Source organism: Rana temporaria, chromosome 12 (assembly GCF_905171775.1).
Source record: "Rana temporaria chromosome 12, aRanTem1.1, whole genome shotgun sequence".
Lineage (NCBI taxonomy): Eukaryota > Metazoa > Chordata > Amphibia > Anura > Ranidae > Rana > Rana temporaria.
The window spans coordinates 69,914,619-69,931,482 of record NC_053500.1 but is presented as its reverse complement, the minus strand read 5'-3'; the positions used below and the strand labels follow the sequence as shown (position 1 = coordinate 69,931,482).

General features: G+C 43.2%; 1 protein-coding gene across 1 annotated transcript in view; it reads right to left on the bottom strand.

The window, feature by feature from the left end:
• Nucleotides 1–11,787: 11,787 nt before the first annotated feature.
• The window catches only part of LOC120918493 (ubiquinol-cytochrome-c reductase complex assembly factor 1), a 227,158-nt gene continuing 222,081 nt past the window's right edge, over nt 11,788–16,864 (bottom strand). Inside the window, exon 10 of the mRNA XM_040330099.1 lies at nt 11,788–14,036. Coding sequence (XP_040186033.1) covers nt 13,902–14,036 — 135 coding nt within the window. The 3' untranslated portion in view covers nt 11,788–13,901. The remainder of the gene's footprint in view (nt 14,037–16,864) is intronic.

Below are 16,864 nucleotides of genomic sequence, written 5' to 3'. Positions count from 1 at the left end.
GGTGAATCGTGGTTGCGGGGACACTTGATAAGCTTGCACGTAGGCTACTAGAGTTCCGCCCTTAGATTTTGCCAATATGAGAGCCGCTTCCGCCCGCAGTTGATGCGGTGCGTGTGCGCAGTCGGCAGGCTTCCTGTCCACCAATTAGAAGGGCAAGTATATAGGGGGGATCTAGAGCTGTGTGGCCAATCCCATGAGTAAGTCATTTGTGACGAAACATGTCGGGGCGTGGTTACACAGTGAGCATCTGAACCGATGTGAGACGTTTAGACGTGTGACGCACTAAGCTGAACCAGGCAATAGAGATTCCATACAGGGCGTTTGAGTGGTAAAAATATATCTAGCTGATCGTGGGTCCGCCGTGACCATTGTTTCACCGGTTGAGGAAATTGGGGACGCCTTTTGCTGTGACTTGCTGCTTGTTTAAAGCTTTTTTTTTGTGAGTGCAATGTTTGAAGATTTGTGCACGGTGTTTTATTAAAACTGACCATTCGGTATTATTGTGCACCTTTTTTTTCATTGCTTATATATGGAGCAATCCGGATTTCACTGCAGCAAGTTTTCTGTTAAACCTACCTGAGAGGTTCTGTTCATGCCTTTATGCCAAAGCACGTGAGTGTTAGGCATATCGTTCTGGTGAGTGTTTGATTTGATGGGTGAAGGATTCACTGAACACTTTTTGGTGTGGTGGAAGACTTGAAGATTCAAGGAATATACATAATTTATGAACTTTATGTTTATCACTTGTAACACCATTTTCACAGGCTCTATATTTCATTTATCTTTGACAGGTTTCATATACATTTTTTTGAAAGCTATCTCTGATTTATTTATTTATTGATCTATAATATGCACATTAATTTTTGAACTTATTTTTGATTCATTTATTTTTGCACTTGAGAGGTGTGCATACACATTCACTATTTATGCGCTGCTTAGTATTTTTGAGACTGATTTTGGTTTAGTAGTCATCATATTTACTCACATGAAATTGTCCTGCAGGACATTTTCGGGAACTGGTGAGCCTTAGATGAATGCGTGGTTCCTTCCACCCAGTCTATGTGTGGATAATTAAAATCCCCCATTATGACACTTCCCATTCTTGCCGCTAATTAAAATAGGAGGTCTGCCTCCTCCCTCTGGTTAGGCGGCCTATAGCATACTCCCGGTATTACTTTCCTTTAGTTTCATCCCTTTGCAGCACTATCCATAAGGATTCCACCTCCTCCCTTGCTCTCTTAGTAAAGTCATCTCTCACATTCACTTGTACATCATTTTTGATATACAGACATACACCTCCCCTTTTTTACCCTCTCTATCCCTGTGATATAGGCAATTCCCTTGAATGGTTGCCAGCCAACCAATCATGGGCACTGTTGAACCAAGTCTCTGAAATTCCTACAAAATTGAAATCCTCCTCCTACAACAGTAACTCCAGTTCTCCCATCTTGTCTGCCAGACAATTGGTGAACATGCCTGATGCCCTGTACACACGTATGAGTTTCTCGGCTGACTTTTTACCGCTGAAAAACCCAAAAGGAAAGCCGAGAACCGGCTTGGCAGCTTTTCACCCTACACACGGCCGGTTTTCCTGGCAGGAAAACTGCCATAAGAGCTTTTGCCGGGAAACCCGGCCGTGTGTATGCTCCACCGTAGTGTTTCCCATAGGAAAACTGCTGGGAAAAAAGACCCCCTGGGAAACGCGGCAGCAAAAAAAAGAGAACATGTTCTCATTATTCCCACTGGGATTTCTGGCGGTTTTCCTGTTGGGAAAACTCTAATCGAGCATACACACGGCCAGTTTTCCCAGCCAAAAGCTGTCATGGCAGTTTTCCCAACTGGAAAACTGGTCGTGTGTATGATGAGGCAACATAGTTTAGACCGGTCGCATACTATTTCCTTATTGTGTGTTCTGAGGTTACAAATAGGACCGACAATTTTGGAAAAAAAAAAAATCATTTTTACTTTCTGCTATAAAACATTCCCAGTATTTCTTTTTTTTTATTGAATTTCTTCATCAATTTAGGCCAATATGTATTCTGCTACATATTTTTGGTAAAGAAATCCCAATAAGCGTATATTGATTGGTTTGCCCAAAAGTTATTGCGTGTAAGATTTTTGGGATTTTTTATGGCATTGCTTATTTTTTTACTAGTAATGGCAGTGATCAGCATTTTTTACAGTGACTGTGACATTGCTGCAGACAAATTGGACACTAAGTGACGCTACAGTGATCAGTACTAAAAAAAATGCATTGATCACGTTATAAATGACACTGGCAGGGAAGGGGTTAACACCAGGGGTAATAAAGGGGTTAAATGTGTGCCTGGAAGGTGCTTTCTATCTGTGAGGGGGTGAAAACACTGAAGGAAAAGAGAGATCGTGTTTCAGCTTAGCTGAAACATAAGATCTTTCCTTTGCTCCCTGACAGATCAGTGGTTTTCCTTGTTTACATGGGCACACCACTGCTTCGTTCTGTGGAGAGGCGGTGGCCATCGCCCGTACATACAGGTATGTGACTTTGCGCAGCCAGGCCACCCTACCACAGTATATATGCGGTGGGTGGTCCAGAAGTTGTTAATTGAACAAGCTAAGGTTAGAATCTGGTTTCTCTACAGAAGTGAGACTCATTTTGCACACTCCAGCTTTAGTAAATAAACCCCATAGTGACCTAAAAGGCATTATTGACTCCTCTTGTTGTATAGCAAGGGGGTCATCAGAATCTGGTGCGGATGATATCACGTGAGCACGTGGTGGACTAGTACTAAGAGGGTCAGCTTTGGTGTCAAAGCGCAAGCACCTTTCTCTTCACATTTTTAAGGACTTTTTTTTTATTTTTATAGTTTTTTTCTAGGTACTTTAAGTTCACTTTGTATGGCACAAAATGTTATTTGACGATTGATTGATTATTGGTTAATTTTGTTAGTATTGAGGATTATAGCAAGATCTGTTTAGCGTTTAGATCTTATAGGTAAAAGACTATATAGTCTCAGGTCACTTAAGAAGACATGGAGCCATTCAATAAAGTTGACTAGAAGCTGTTTAACCACTTACCGACCAGCGCCGTTGTTATAATGCGGCAGGTCGGCACGATCCCGTGAACCATTGTAGCTGTACGTCAGTCCCTTTAAGCCGGCTAGCAGGCGTGCGCGCCCACTGCGTCACGGGAGTGCCGATGCTAGTGACTGGAGGTCGCGATGACCACGACCTCGATCGAGAGGCAGAACAGGGACGCGTGTGTGTGTGTGTGTAAACACACAAATCCCTGTTCTTTTCTGTGAGGAGAGACAGATTTTGAGTTCCTAATAGCTATTAGGAACCACGATCTGTCATTTCCTCTAGTCAGTCCCCTCCCCACACAGTTAGAACACACATTAGGGAACACAGTTAATCCCGTGATCGCCCCCTAGTGTTAACCCCTTCCCTGTCAGTGACATTTTTACAGTAATCAGTGCATTTTTATAGCTCTGATCGCTGTATCAATGACAATGGTCCCAAAAATGTGTCAAAAGTGTCTGATATGTCCGCCAACATGTCGCAGTCCCGATAAAAATCGCAGATTGCTGCCATTACTAGTAAAAAAAAGAAAAATAATAAAAATGCCATAAATCTATCCCCTATTTTGTAGACGTTATAACTTTTGCGCAAAACAATCAATATACGCTTATTGCGATTTTTATTACCAAAAATATGTAGAAGAATACATATCGGCCTAAACTGAGAAAAATATTTGCTTTTTTTTTAATTGGGGATATTTATTACAGAAAAAAGTACAAAAATTATTATTTTTTTTTTAAATTGTCACTCTTTTTGTTTATAGCGCAAAAAAATTAAATTGCAGAGATGATCAAATATCACTAAAAGAAAGCTCTATTTGTGGGAAAAAAGAACGTAAATTTTGTTTGGGTACAACGTCGCACGACCGCGCAATTGTCAGTTAAAGCGACGCAGTGCCGAATAGCAACATATGGCCCGGTCATTGGGCTGCCAATTCTTTCAGGGCTGAAGTGGTATAAAACAAACAGTGCAGAAAACTCTTTATGGTTAAAGCAGAAAGGATGTGGAACTCCCTTCCACAATTGGTTGTGACAGTGGAGAGTGTCGAGAAGTTGCTGGGTATCTCAGCAAATGCAATACACAGGGATATGGGAACTGATAGAGACATAAATACATACAAACTCATACACCCCCACCAGTTAAAATAGATGGACTGATGTCTTTATTAAACCTTACCAACTATGAAACTATAAGCTTTTAGAGAGAGCCCTTCTGAGGCCTTGTACACTCGGTCGGACCAAACCGATGAGAATGAACCGAAGTTCAGTTTCATCGGACCAAACCGACCGTGTGTATAGCCCATCGGTCTGTTTTCCTTCGGTCCAAAATTTTAAAACATGCTTCAAAACCGAACCGATGGACCACTGCCCCATCGGACCAAACCGATGGTTAGTACAGAAAAGCATCGGTTCAAAACCAGCGCATGCTCAGAATCAAGTCGAAGCATGCTTGGAAGCATTGAACTTCGTTTTATTCAGCACGTTGTGTGTTTGACGTCACCGCGTTCTGACCCGATCGGATTTTGGACTGACGGTGTGTACACATATCAGGCCGTACGGACATTTCAGAGGTGAACCGGTGAAAACGGTCCGACGGACCAGTCACATCGGTTTGGTGCGACCGTGTGTACAAGGCCTTAGTGTTTTTAAAAGCATCTTTTGTGTAAACATACGGCTGCTTTCACACTGAGGCACTTTGCAGGCGCTATAGAGCTAAAAATAGCACCTGCAAAGCACCTTGAAAGAGCCTCTCCTTTCGAGGACTTTTAAACTGGAGTGTTGCACTGGCAGGATGGTAAAAAAAAGTCCTGCTAACCGTATCTTTGAGGCGCTGTAGGAACAGTGTGTATACCGCTCCTACATCGCCCCTGCCTATTGAAATCAGCTTTGCTGGTGGTTTTGGCCTAATGGTGCCACAATAACGATGGTAAAGCGCCGCTAAAAATAGCGGTGCTTTACCGCCGACACCTCAGTGTGAAAGAAGCCTAAATGTACATTCTCTTGAAGTGGAAAGGCCTAGTTAGACTTACCGGTGACGGTATTTCTAAGAGCCTTTCAGGACAACCTTGGAGAGAGCGCAGCTCCGCCTCTTCTGTAGGAAACACCCACAGGCTTTAAATCCCTCCTCTTCCACCATGGCTTCAGTTATTGTGTGGCCTCCGGCACTGAAAAACAAAGCACAGAGAACCACAACACCATGATAGATACATACTTACTTTTTAATATACATTTAGGGAGGGAAATAGCGGTTGTCCTGAAAGGCTCTTAGAAATACCGTCACCGGTAAGTCTAACTAGGCCTTTCTCAAATCGCCTTTCAGGACAACCTTGGAGAGGATAACCAAGTAACTTACCCTAGGGTGGGACTACTGCCTGCAGTACCTTCCTGCCGAAGGCTTGATCTGCGGCCGACAGCAAGTCCAACCTGTAGTGCCGAATAAAAGTTGAAAAACTGGACCAAGTAGCAGCCTTACAGATCTGATCAGGCGTAGCACCGGCCCTCTCGGCCCAGGAAACTGTGGTTGACCTTGTTGAGTGAGCAGCGATACCTGAAGGAGGAACTTCTCCCTTTGCTTGATAGGCTTCAGAAATTGCTTGTCTAAGCCATCTACCGAGCGTACTCTTAGAAGCTTTTTCCCCTTTGCGGGAACCTGAGAATACCACAAAAAGAGCGTTTGATTTTCTGAACTCCTTGGTGACGGAAAGGAACTGTAACAAACATCTCCTCACATCCAGTGTATGGAAAGCTTCTTCTCCTGCATTAGCCGGAACTGAGGAAAATGTTGGTAAAATTATTTCTTGCGACCGATGGAAAGTTGAGGCCACTTTCGGTAGGAAGGCTGGATCCGTTTGAAGGATCACCCGGTCTGGCAAAACTCTAAGGAAGGGTTCCTTAATTGCTAGAGCTTGGAGCTCACTGACTCTCCTTGCTGATGTAATGGCAACTAAAAAAATTGTTTTGAGAACTAAATTTTTTAACGATGTACTCTGTAATGGTTCAAACGGAGCTCCCGTGAGACCTTGCAAAACAATAGATAAGTCCCAACAAGGGAAAACTTTGAGGGCTATCGGTCTATTTCGAGCAAGAGCCCTAAAAAATCTAGAAATTAAAGTTTCTCTGGATAGAGATCTTTCAAGATAAACTGAGAGAGCCGCTACCTGTGTTTTCAGGGTGCTGGCTGCTAGACCTTTCTCCATTCCTTCATGGAGAAATTCCAGAACTGAAATAGTACTCTTGATTTCGAAATTCTTGGAAGAACACCAAGAGTTAAATTTCTTCCATACTTTGAGGTAGATGGATCTAGTTACCTCTTTTCTACTTGATAGTAGAGTCTTAACTACTTTATCAGAAAGTCCTTTAGATTTTAGAAGGTCTTCTTCAGAAACCAAGCACTTCGATGTAACCTGCTTGCTTCCGGATGGCACACAGAGCCCTGTGTCAATAGATCCTTCCTGTATGGTAATCTCCAGGGAGGTTTTGTGGCCAGGTTCAAAAGTGTTGCAAACCAAGGCCTTTTTGGCCAAAAGGGAGCGATCAGGAGCAAGTTGGTGTTTTCCTCCTTGAATTTCCTTAGAACCAGAGGAATTAGTGGAAAAGGGGGAAAGGCGTAACACAGCTGGTAGTTCCATGGGTGTGCTAGGGCGTCTATACCCACTGCCTGATCCATTCTGTGGAGAGAAAAGAATTCCTGAACCTTTGTATTTTGCTGACTTGAAAACAGGTCCACTTGAGGATGTCCCCACTCCTCAGATATCATATCGAACACCTCCTGGTTCAGACTCCATTCTGCTTCCACCACTCTTTTTCTGCTTAGCAGATCTGCTAGGAGATTTTGTGATCCCTTCAGATGGACTGCCGATAGGGAGGCCACATTTATTTCTGCCCATGACAGAAGTTGATTGGCTAAATCCATGAGTCCTTTGCTCCTGGTTCCCCCTTGTTTCAGCACATAGATCACTGCTGTCGTATTGTCTGACAGAATCTGTACATGATGTCCTTTGACCTCCTGTTGAAAAGCGAGCAGACCCAAATGAATGGCTTTCATTTCTCGCCAGTTTGACGATTTTTTTGCCTCTATCTTTGACCACGTGCCTTGAGCGGTTTGACCCTCCAGATGGGCTCCCCAACCCCAAGAGCTTGCGTCGGTTGTTAGACGCTTGTCCAGGGGAAAGACCCATGGGAGACCTTTCGTTAGATTGGAAGAGTCCCTCCACCACCATAGTGCTCGTTTCACTTTCGCAGATAGTTTGAAACGTTTTTCGAACGGCACCTGGTGTGACCAGACCTGTAAGATGTTTTTCTGGAGTGGTCTGGAGTGTAGTCTTGCCCACTGGACTGCTGGAATTGTAGCCGTGAGAAGGCCCAAAACTGACATAACTGTTCTGACTGGGACTGAAAGGTTCGTCTGGATCTGACCCACTGCTGAAAAGATCTTCTCTATCTTTTCCTGAGGCAGGAACACTTTTTGCACCACCGAGTTTAGGGTGTAACCTAGAAACCTCATCTCCTGAGAAGGATCTAGATGCGATTTTTCTAGATTCAAAATCCTACCTAGACTTTTGAGATGAGTCTGTGACGTTTGGAGGTTCGTCACAAGCTGACCCCTGGAATCTGCAAAAAATAATAGGTCGTCCAGGTATGGCACGACCGAGATCCCTCTCAGTTTCAGGGGTTCCAGGGCTTCCGCCATAATTTTCGTGAAAATTCTGGGGGAAGATGATAGGCCGAATGGTAGGGCCCTGAATTGGAGATGCCAGACTGATGTTCCCAGATTGATGGCCAGACGAAGAAATTTTTGGGAAGCTGGTGCTATTGGCACATGTAGATAGGCATCCCTTAGGTCCAGGGATGCCATGAAGCAGCCTGGAGACAACAGTTTTGTGATGGAATAAATTGTGTCCATGCGGAAGTGTTTGTACCGTATTGATCTGTTCAGGATCTTTAGATTCAGAATCAACCGGTATTTGCCTGAAGGTTTTTTTACTAGAAATATATGGGAATAAAACCCCCGACCCTCCTGTTGTTTCGGGACCTGGACAATGACTTCTTGTTGAATCAGAGCCTGTAAAAGGTTCATCATGGCAGAAGCTTTTTCCTGATCTTTTGGGAGGGCTGTAAGGTAAAACCTGCTTGGCGGACATTCCGAGAATTCCAGTTTGTAACCTTGTGAAATGATGTTCGTTACGAAAGGGCTTGTGGATATTTGACTCCACTGAGGGAGAAAGGATGACAATCTTCCCCCTACTGGAGTAGTTTTGTCATTTGTCTTTAGGGGTTTGATCTGGGGGAGATCTGAAGAGAACTCCGCCTCTTCCCCTACCCTTTTGAGGAACCCAGCGTTTTTTGTTGTTATCTTCTCTATTTTTGTAGGGTTGTTGAACAGCACGAAAATTCTTTTTAAACGTTTGCTTCTTCTTGGCTGGGAAAGCCTTCTTTTTATCGGCCGTTCTATCCAAGACTGTTTCCAGGTCTGGCCCAAAAAGAAAATCCCCTGAAAAAGGAATGCCACAAAGTTTAATCTTTGAGGCTGTATCCCCTGACCACGTCTTTAGCCAGACTGCACGCCTAGCTGAATTGACGAGTGCTGAGGATCTGGCTGCCATTTTAATTGATTCAGCTGATGCATCAGCCATGTACTTAATTGCATTAAGAATTAGAGGAAAAGACTCTAAAAGGTCTTTCCTATGGGTGCCCGCTTCAATGTGGCCCTTCAGCTTCTCTACCCAGCATTCCAGGTTTCTTGCTACCACCGTGGAAGCCATGGCTGGTTTGAGGCTGGCAGATGCGGAATCCCAAGCTTTTTTAAGGAGAGCATCTGCTCTTTTGTCCATCGCATCTTTCAAGACCCCCATGTCTTCAAAGGCCAGATCTGTCCTTCTAGAAACCTGTGAAAAGGCAGCATCCACTCTGGGTTTCTTATTCCAAACTTCAGATTCTTTATTTTCAAAAGGAAACCTTCTCTTAAGAGATTTGGGTAGGAAGGGACCTTTTTCCGGATCTTTCCATTCTTTCTTAATTGTGTCCGATAACACTTTATGAACTGGAAAAACTCTATGTTTGGAGTCATCCATACCCTGGTACATTTTATCATGGACTGATAATTGTACTCTTTCCTCCTGAATATCCAGGGTAGTGTAGATTGCACTTAAAAGTTCATCCACATCCTCCAGGGATAATTTATATTTAGAGGTTCTGCCTGCATCCTCTTCTTCCTCTTCCTCAGAGTCTTTAAGAGAGGGAAGAGTACTTGTCCCTTCATCCCCAGAGTCCACCACTACTGGCCTGGAGGTGGAAGCTCGTGGGCTTGCTGGTGGTTGCTGGGGCTCAGTATGAACCGAACTTTGTACTAGCATAGATTTGACTGAACTGAGTGAGTCCGAAAGTTCCCTGACTGACGAAAATAATTCTTTAATTTGTTGAGAAGATTCCTCTTCAACCAGTTCCTTAATACATGATCTACACATGGCTTTCTGCCAAGAGTCTCTCAGAGGATTTTTACAGGAAGGACATTTCCTTTGGCTTGGTGGAATTGCTGGTTTAGTTTTACTAGCAGTTTTCTCCTGAAACGAGAAATTAAACTGATTTTAATCAGAGCTCTATTAGCTAAGCAAGAGAAACCACCACCGTGCTGATACCACCACCAGAGTGAAATGTCCCCTTTAAGAAAAAAGATAAAACATAGCAACCACCAAAATTACTGCTAGATGGCCCAGCACAAGCTTCCATCAGAGCAGAGCAGGCTCCCATAGAGAGGAAACAACAATACACAAAGTAAGCCCATAAGGATCAGAATAAAGGCACCATTGTACCCCTCTTACCTGGGCCTGACCGGTGCTAACGGCGCCTGCATCCGCCATCGCTGTAACTCTTTCCTCCATTGCAGAGAGACAGCTGTAGAGGAATTGCTGGGGTTTTTAAGTTTCCCGGGCTCCGCGTCATCAATAGGAGCCGGAAACGGAAGCGCCGGTCAGAGAACCCGCCCTCTAGTCCCTGCGTTCCAGGCGCCAGGAGCCACAGGCGCCACGCCTCCACAGGAAACTCCGCGTCGCCGGCGTGACGTCACCCGCCAGACCGGGACCGACATGCAGGACGTGTTTCTTGCAAGAAACGGTACCTGCCCGACCACCAGGGCCAAAACCCGCGGACCCCGGGCACCAGACGCGGCATCCCCTATGGATCCCAAAGCTCCCGTGAGCAGGCGAGACCAGAGGGCTCCGGAGCATCCCCCCTTAAAGGTACAGTGGGGGAGCTGGGATGGTTAGACGCAAAAACAAAAAAAACTGAGGGAAAAAGCCTGTCTCCAGCCTTGGAGAGAAACGCAGCTCCCTGGCTCCAACCTGATGCTTCCACCATGGCGGAGGAAACACAATAACTGAAGCCATGGTGGAAGAGGAGGGATTTAAAGCCTGTGGGTGTTTCCTACAGAAGAGGCGGAGCTGCGCTCTCTCCAAGGTTGTCCTGAAAGGCGATTTGAGAAAAATAAGGCATTATCCTCTATTGGGATTTGGTAATGATTAAACACTAATGCCCTATACACACGATCGGTTCATCCGATGAAAACGGACTGATGGATTTTTTCATCAGATATGCGATGAAGCTGACTTTCATCAGTCTTGTCTACACACCATCGTTTAAAAAAACGATCGTGTCAGAACGCGGTGATGTAAAACACAATGACGTGTTGAGAAAAATTAAGTTCAATGCTTCCAAGCATGTGTCGACTTGATTCTGAGCATGCGTGGATTTTTAACCGATGGACGTGCCCACAGACGATCGTTTTTTTCTATCGTTTTTTTAACCATCAGATAATTTTAAAACAAGTTCATAGTTTTTTAACCGATGGATAAAAAACCGATAGGGCCCACACACGATCGGTTTGTCTGATGAAAACAGTCCATCAGACCGTTTTCATCAGACAAACCGATCGTGTGTACGCGGCATTAGTTTTAGTGCGAAACACGTCAGCTTGTACCCAGTTTGCTGTAGCATGTATCCTGTGATCCTGTTTTAACAATAAAAAGCAATATTTTTGGAGTGCGGCTGTCCAGCTATCCTCGTTCATTTGCGGGATTTGGTACTTCTTAGGCCCCATACTCACGAGCAAACATGTCTGCTGAAACTGGCCCGCAGGCCAGTTTCAGCAGACATGTTTGGTCGTGTGTGGGCGCGAGCGGGCCGAATTCCAGCAAACATTTGCCCGCCGGGCCTTTTCCCAGCAGACAAATATTCCTGGACTTGTTTTAAAACAGTCCGCTGGAATTCTGCCCGCTCGGACATGTACGGTCGTCAGTACAGACCTACCGTACATGTCCAGGCGCCCGCCGTCCCTCGCATGCGTCGAATGACTTCGACGCATGCGTGGAAGCATTTTAAAGGCGGGCCGCCCACGTCGCCGCGTCATTGTCGCGGCGACACCGCGTCATCGACGCGGCGACACCGCGGACACGCCCCGCGTATTGTTTACGCGCGGACTTCTGTACGATGGTGTGTACAACCATCGTACAGAAGCCCTCTGGCAGACATGTATGGTGAAAACGGTCCGACGGACCGCTTTCACCATACATGTTTGTCCGTGTGTACCCGGCCTTAGACAGGGAGATCCAAACAGCAGATTGGTAGAAAGGGAGTACTAGGACTATACTTGCCTACCCCCGCTCCCCTGATTCCCAATCATTGGAGAGACCATTACATGTGACAAGAGCTCTACATATAAATGACAATTTCCATCAGCTACTGTTTTATGTAAATTCCTTTTTAATAACAGTTGGAGATGAATACGTAACAATTTCTGGATATAATCACAAGGCAGCAGATCTAAAATGAATGTGGTATAGCGGAGAAATATTCCACAAACCTAATTCCTGTCCAATAACCTATTAATAATAGAAAAACTGTCTGGTTGCCTCTTTGTGCCTAACAAGACAGCTAGTGCAGACTACCGGGCTACAGCAAACCAACATAAATATTCCTGATCACAATTTCTGCACAGGTCTGGCTACTTTAACATGAATGGCTGTGAATGTTTGAAGTGTTTTTTTTTTTACATAGTGTAACTAAATAACTGTTTGAAATAGTCACAGTACAACATAAAACTAAAAACATGAACGTTCAAAATTGGTAAATCACCCAAATACTCCTGAAGCGTAGTTATGGCCCAGGCAACACAGAGATAGACATTTTTGAGGTTCACCCAATATTTCCATGTATAGCTGATCAAAATACAAGGAATTAATGACATCACTATGGCACAGTTAGTTTGAAAAGCAGCAGCAGCATCCAGGACACGTGGCAACAGGTACACTTTGATCTAGGGTCTTACAGTAGGAAAGATTTACAAAGACATTTGCAGGCAGATTAAATAAAGTAAATACATGTGCACTAATTGACACAAATTGTCTAGCAGCTTACGACTTCTTTTGCAAACACCCTCCTTTAGGGGTAAGTTGTCATGATACACCAGTATATAAGGTACATCTGAGCAAATTTTAAAGCTGAAGTTTAGTTAAACATTTTTCATTATAGCTTTAGTTACATACTTACCTGTAATGAAGTATTCCCTAGACCAGTGATGGCGAACCTTGGCACCCCAGATGTTTTGGAACTACATTTCCCGTGCTGCTCATCTACACTACAGAGTGCATGAGAATTATGGGAAATGTAGTTCCCAAACATCTGGGGTGCCAAGGTTTACCATCACTGCCCTATGATGCAGGCTGCTGGATTCTGTAGTTGCCTTCCTGCTGCTGTGGGGGTTAAAAGCTTTGGGTCTCAGCTGCACTGAAGATGAACACACACATCCTCCTCCTACACTGGTATAAGTTCTTTCACGGCTTGTTACACCATCTGTGAATGAGGGAGGGGATCTGATCAAGATTCTTTCCTCCATTCACAGGTCATGTTACAGGCGGTGTAATCAGTGAAAGAACTTCCTAAACTCAGGAGAAGACAAGTCTCTGTAAAATCCTCTTTAGTGCAGCTGAGTCCCAAACCAGCACTGGAAGATCAGCAGCAGGAAGAGGACAGGCCAGTCCCCTGCAGTGAAGATTTCTACAGAATTCAGCAGCCCGCACATAATAGGACTTATTTCATAACAGGCAATTGATGTGACCTAGGTTATAGAGAAAAAAATGTTTTTAGCTTCAGCTTTAATATTTTTCTCAGTTTCAAATGAGAGTGTTGCAAATGCAGTGATAATGGAAATCTACAAAAATGTAAAATGTACAAAAGTGGGTTATAAATATACCTGCATCTGTCAAATCTCCACAAAAGTAACTTGCTTAGCATTGTCTAGAAGTAGGATTCAGGTCTTGGCGTAGATTGCACGAATAGTGTCATTTCTGGAGCAACTGCATGAAACTAGTTTTCCTTATATATTTATAGTATTTTTTAGGATTAAACCTAAATCGGATTGATTTACTAAATCTGGAGTGTGCTGGTGCAGCCGTGCATAGAAAGCGATCAGCTTCCAGGTGTTTTTTTGTCAAAGAAGGCGATTGGCTACCATGCACAGTGTTGCTATCCCTCAATATTGCTCCAGTTTTCATAATTTACATCTGATGTGTGCTAATGAGTAGGACTGAGACAAAATAGAATGGCTACTCTGTTACCAGACCAGACATTGCATAGAACGTTATAGTATTGGCTAGCCTGGTACCAGCAGATTTATTGGAAGTAGTCTATTCCCTGAAATTTATTTATGTAAACTAATTCACTCAGAACAAAAGAAAAACTTTTTTATACTTTTGTTTCAGCTCATATAAACAATAAAATACTCCTTAGAGAGCCCCTGGAACCAAGCGCACCATCAAATTCCCATCAGAACGTGGTATACAGCGCCACAGTGTCTTAAAGTCCCTCATCATTGTATGTTGGAGGAGATGGCTTCAAGATGCTTTGAGGATCATTTTCCACTAGAGGGCGCCAAGTTACTTCACCAGTTAACAGAAGATCTTCTCCATTTAGTGAATCCAGATATTGCATCTGAAACGACAGGAACGTTAATAAAAAATTGGTTAATATAAGAGAACTGTTTAAAACAACACTTGCCTTTTTTTTGGAGTGGGGAAGGGTTAGAGCCTCTTCTAACTTTTTACTGTTAACTGTATTCCCATTTGGGAGATTTCTCTTCTCGCTTTTAAGCCACCAAATCACCTACACAGCCCCCTGAAGGTACAGTGACTCCCTCCCACCCAACTGCCCTTGACATGTATCACAGGCTCTGCTGTCCTAACCGGGTGTTTGCTCCCCAGTGAATGTACATGGATTATATTAGATCACAGATTTGACTGTCACTTTCCCCACTGCTGGGGCCAGGGAAGTAACTAATGCTCCATTAGCTTCAGTGAAAAGCAGTAAAAAGAACCTGTCACAGCAAAACTATCACGAAGGGGGCTTTTGCCCCTGTTGACAGCAACAATCATAAAATAAAATAAAAAAATAAAGCAACAAAGAACATGAACCTATGCACAAAAATGACGACTGGGCTACAGGTTACATATTACCATGAAGGTCAGAGTGAGAGCAATGTTTCTAAGGCCACAATTACAGCTAACTCTAAACTTATAACATCTTAAGGCTTTACAATGACACCTATAGATAATTTGGTTGTGTAATTTTAAGGCTTGACATGTTGGGTATGTATGTACTCATCACAATATCATCTTTTATATTTTACAAAAGAAAAAAAATTGTTTGTGTACATTAAAATTAACTTTTGTGTATTTTTTTGACAACAAAAATTACAGTTGAAAACATGTGCACTAAAATCATGTGACATAAAAAATAGAACTACCACCATTTTATTCCACAGGGTCACTGCTTTTAGAAAATATATACTGTTTGAGGGGTTTAACGATTGTTTAATCTTCAGACCTAAAATTTCCCTAATAGAGAAGTAAACACTCCAGCAAATTTCCACTGGCTTTAAATTTGTTCTATACATAGATTTCCCCAAATTTTTGTAAAGGCAGAAGTTTTTTATCTTAATGCATTCTATGCATTAAGATAAAAAAATCTTCGGTGTGTAGCAGCCCCCCCTCATACTTACCTGAGCCAATCTCTATGCAGCGATGTCCACGAATGTCTAAGCCGTCCAAAACTCTCCTTCTGATTGGCTGAGACACAGAAGCGGCGCCATTGGCTCCCGCCACTGTCAAAGTCGACCAGTTAATCAGGGAAGAGAGGAGGTGGATACGGGTCGGGGTCTGTGTCTGAATGGACACACGGAGCTGTGACTTGGTTTGGGTGCCCCCGTAAGAAGCTGCTGACTGTGGAGGCACTCGATAGGAGGGGGGGAACAGGAGCAGCGAAGAGGGACCCAAGAAGAGGAGGATTCAGGCTGCTCTGTGCAAAACCAATTGCACAGTATAGCATCTTCTAGATTGTAAGCTCTAACGAGCAGGGTCCTCTGATCCCTCCTGTATTGAATTGTATTGTAACTGTACTGTCTTCCCTGATGTTGTAAAGCGCTGTGCAAACTGTTGACGCTACATAAAGCCTGTATAATAATAATATACATTCCCCTCTGGGTGATCTATGTACAAGGATTTTAAACTTTGTTGCAGATTCCTACCTTTCGTTATTCTAAAGCAATCCCTGTGTTTGTGACCTTGTGTAGAAGTAAATCTAATGGGAGTGGTTTATCAGCCAGCTTCTGCACCTGCAAAGCTCTAATGAGGAAAATTGCAGGGTCTGCATCCCATGTTGCATAGTAGGTGAGGTTGAAAAAAAGACACAAGTGCAATCTATGTGTGATATTTTAGACAGATTTCCTATTGATACTATCTCACCAAAAATGAAATTTTTGTTGCAGGGGATGCTCAAAATCTGACTTGTATCCAAGTGCAGACTGGGATAATCAGTGAGAAAATCACACAAGCAGAAAAGTGTAATATCTGGGGGGGCGTTCTGTATACATTCTGTGCACAGAACACCTCCAGGTAGCCATATTGCCTTTTACAGAAATTTACAGCACTGCAGATTGAAAAGGAAAGGTAATTTTTAATAACATCCAATTACAATATAACTTGTGTCGCAATTGTAAATGCTATATTATTTTTTTTGTTTATTTGCCATTTTTTCCCCAGGAAAGTGGAGTTACCCTTTAACCACTTGACCACTGGGCACGAAAACCCCCTTAATCACCAGACCAATTTTCAGCTTTCGGTGCTCTCACAATTTGAATGACAATTACTCAGTCATACAACATTGTACCCATCTGAAATTTTTGTCCTTTTTTTCCCACAAATAGAGCTTTCTTTTGGTGGTATTTGATCACCTCTGCGGTTTTTTTATTTTTTGCGCTATAAAAGAAAAAAGACTGAAAATTCTGTAAAAAAAAAAAAAAAAAATCTAGTTTCTGTCATATTAGCAGGTTATTTCTCACACACAGCATATGCATACTACAAATTACACCCCAAAACACATTCTGCTATTCCTCCCGAGTATAGCGATACCACATGTGTGCGACTTTTACACAGCGTGGCCACATAGAGAGGCCCAACATGCAGGGAGCACCATCAGGCGTTCTGGAGCACCCAGGCCAATTCTGACATTTCTCTCCTACATGTAAAAATCATCATTTATTTGCTAAAAAAATTACATAGAAACCCAAAACATTATATATGCTTTTTTTTTCAAAGACCCTAGAGAATACAATGGCGGTTGTTGCAACTTTTTATCTTGCACGGTATTTTCGCAGCAATTTTTTGAACGCGTGTTTTTAAAAAAAAAACAGTTTTGTGCTTAAAAAAAAAAAAAAACAGTAAAGTTAGCCCAATGTTTTTGCATAATATGAAAGATGAAGTTAC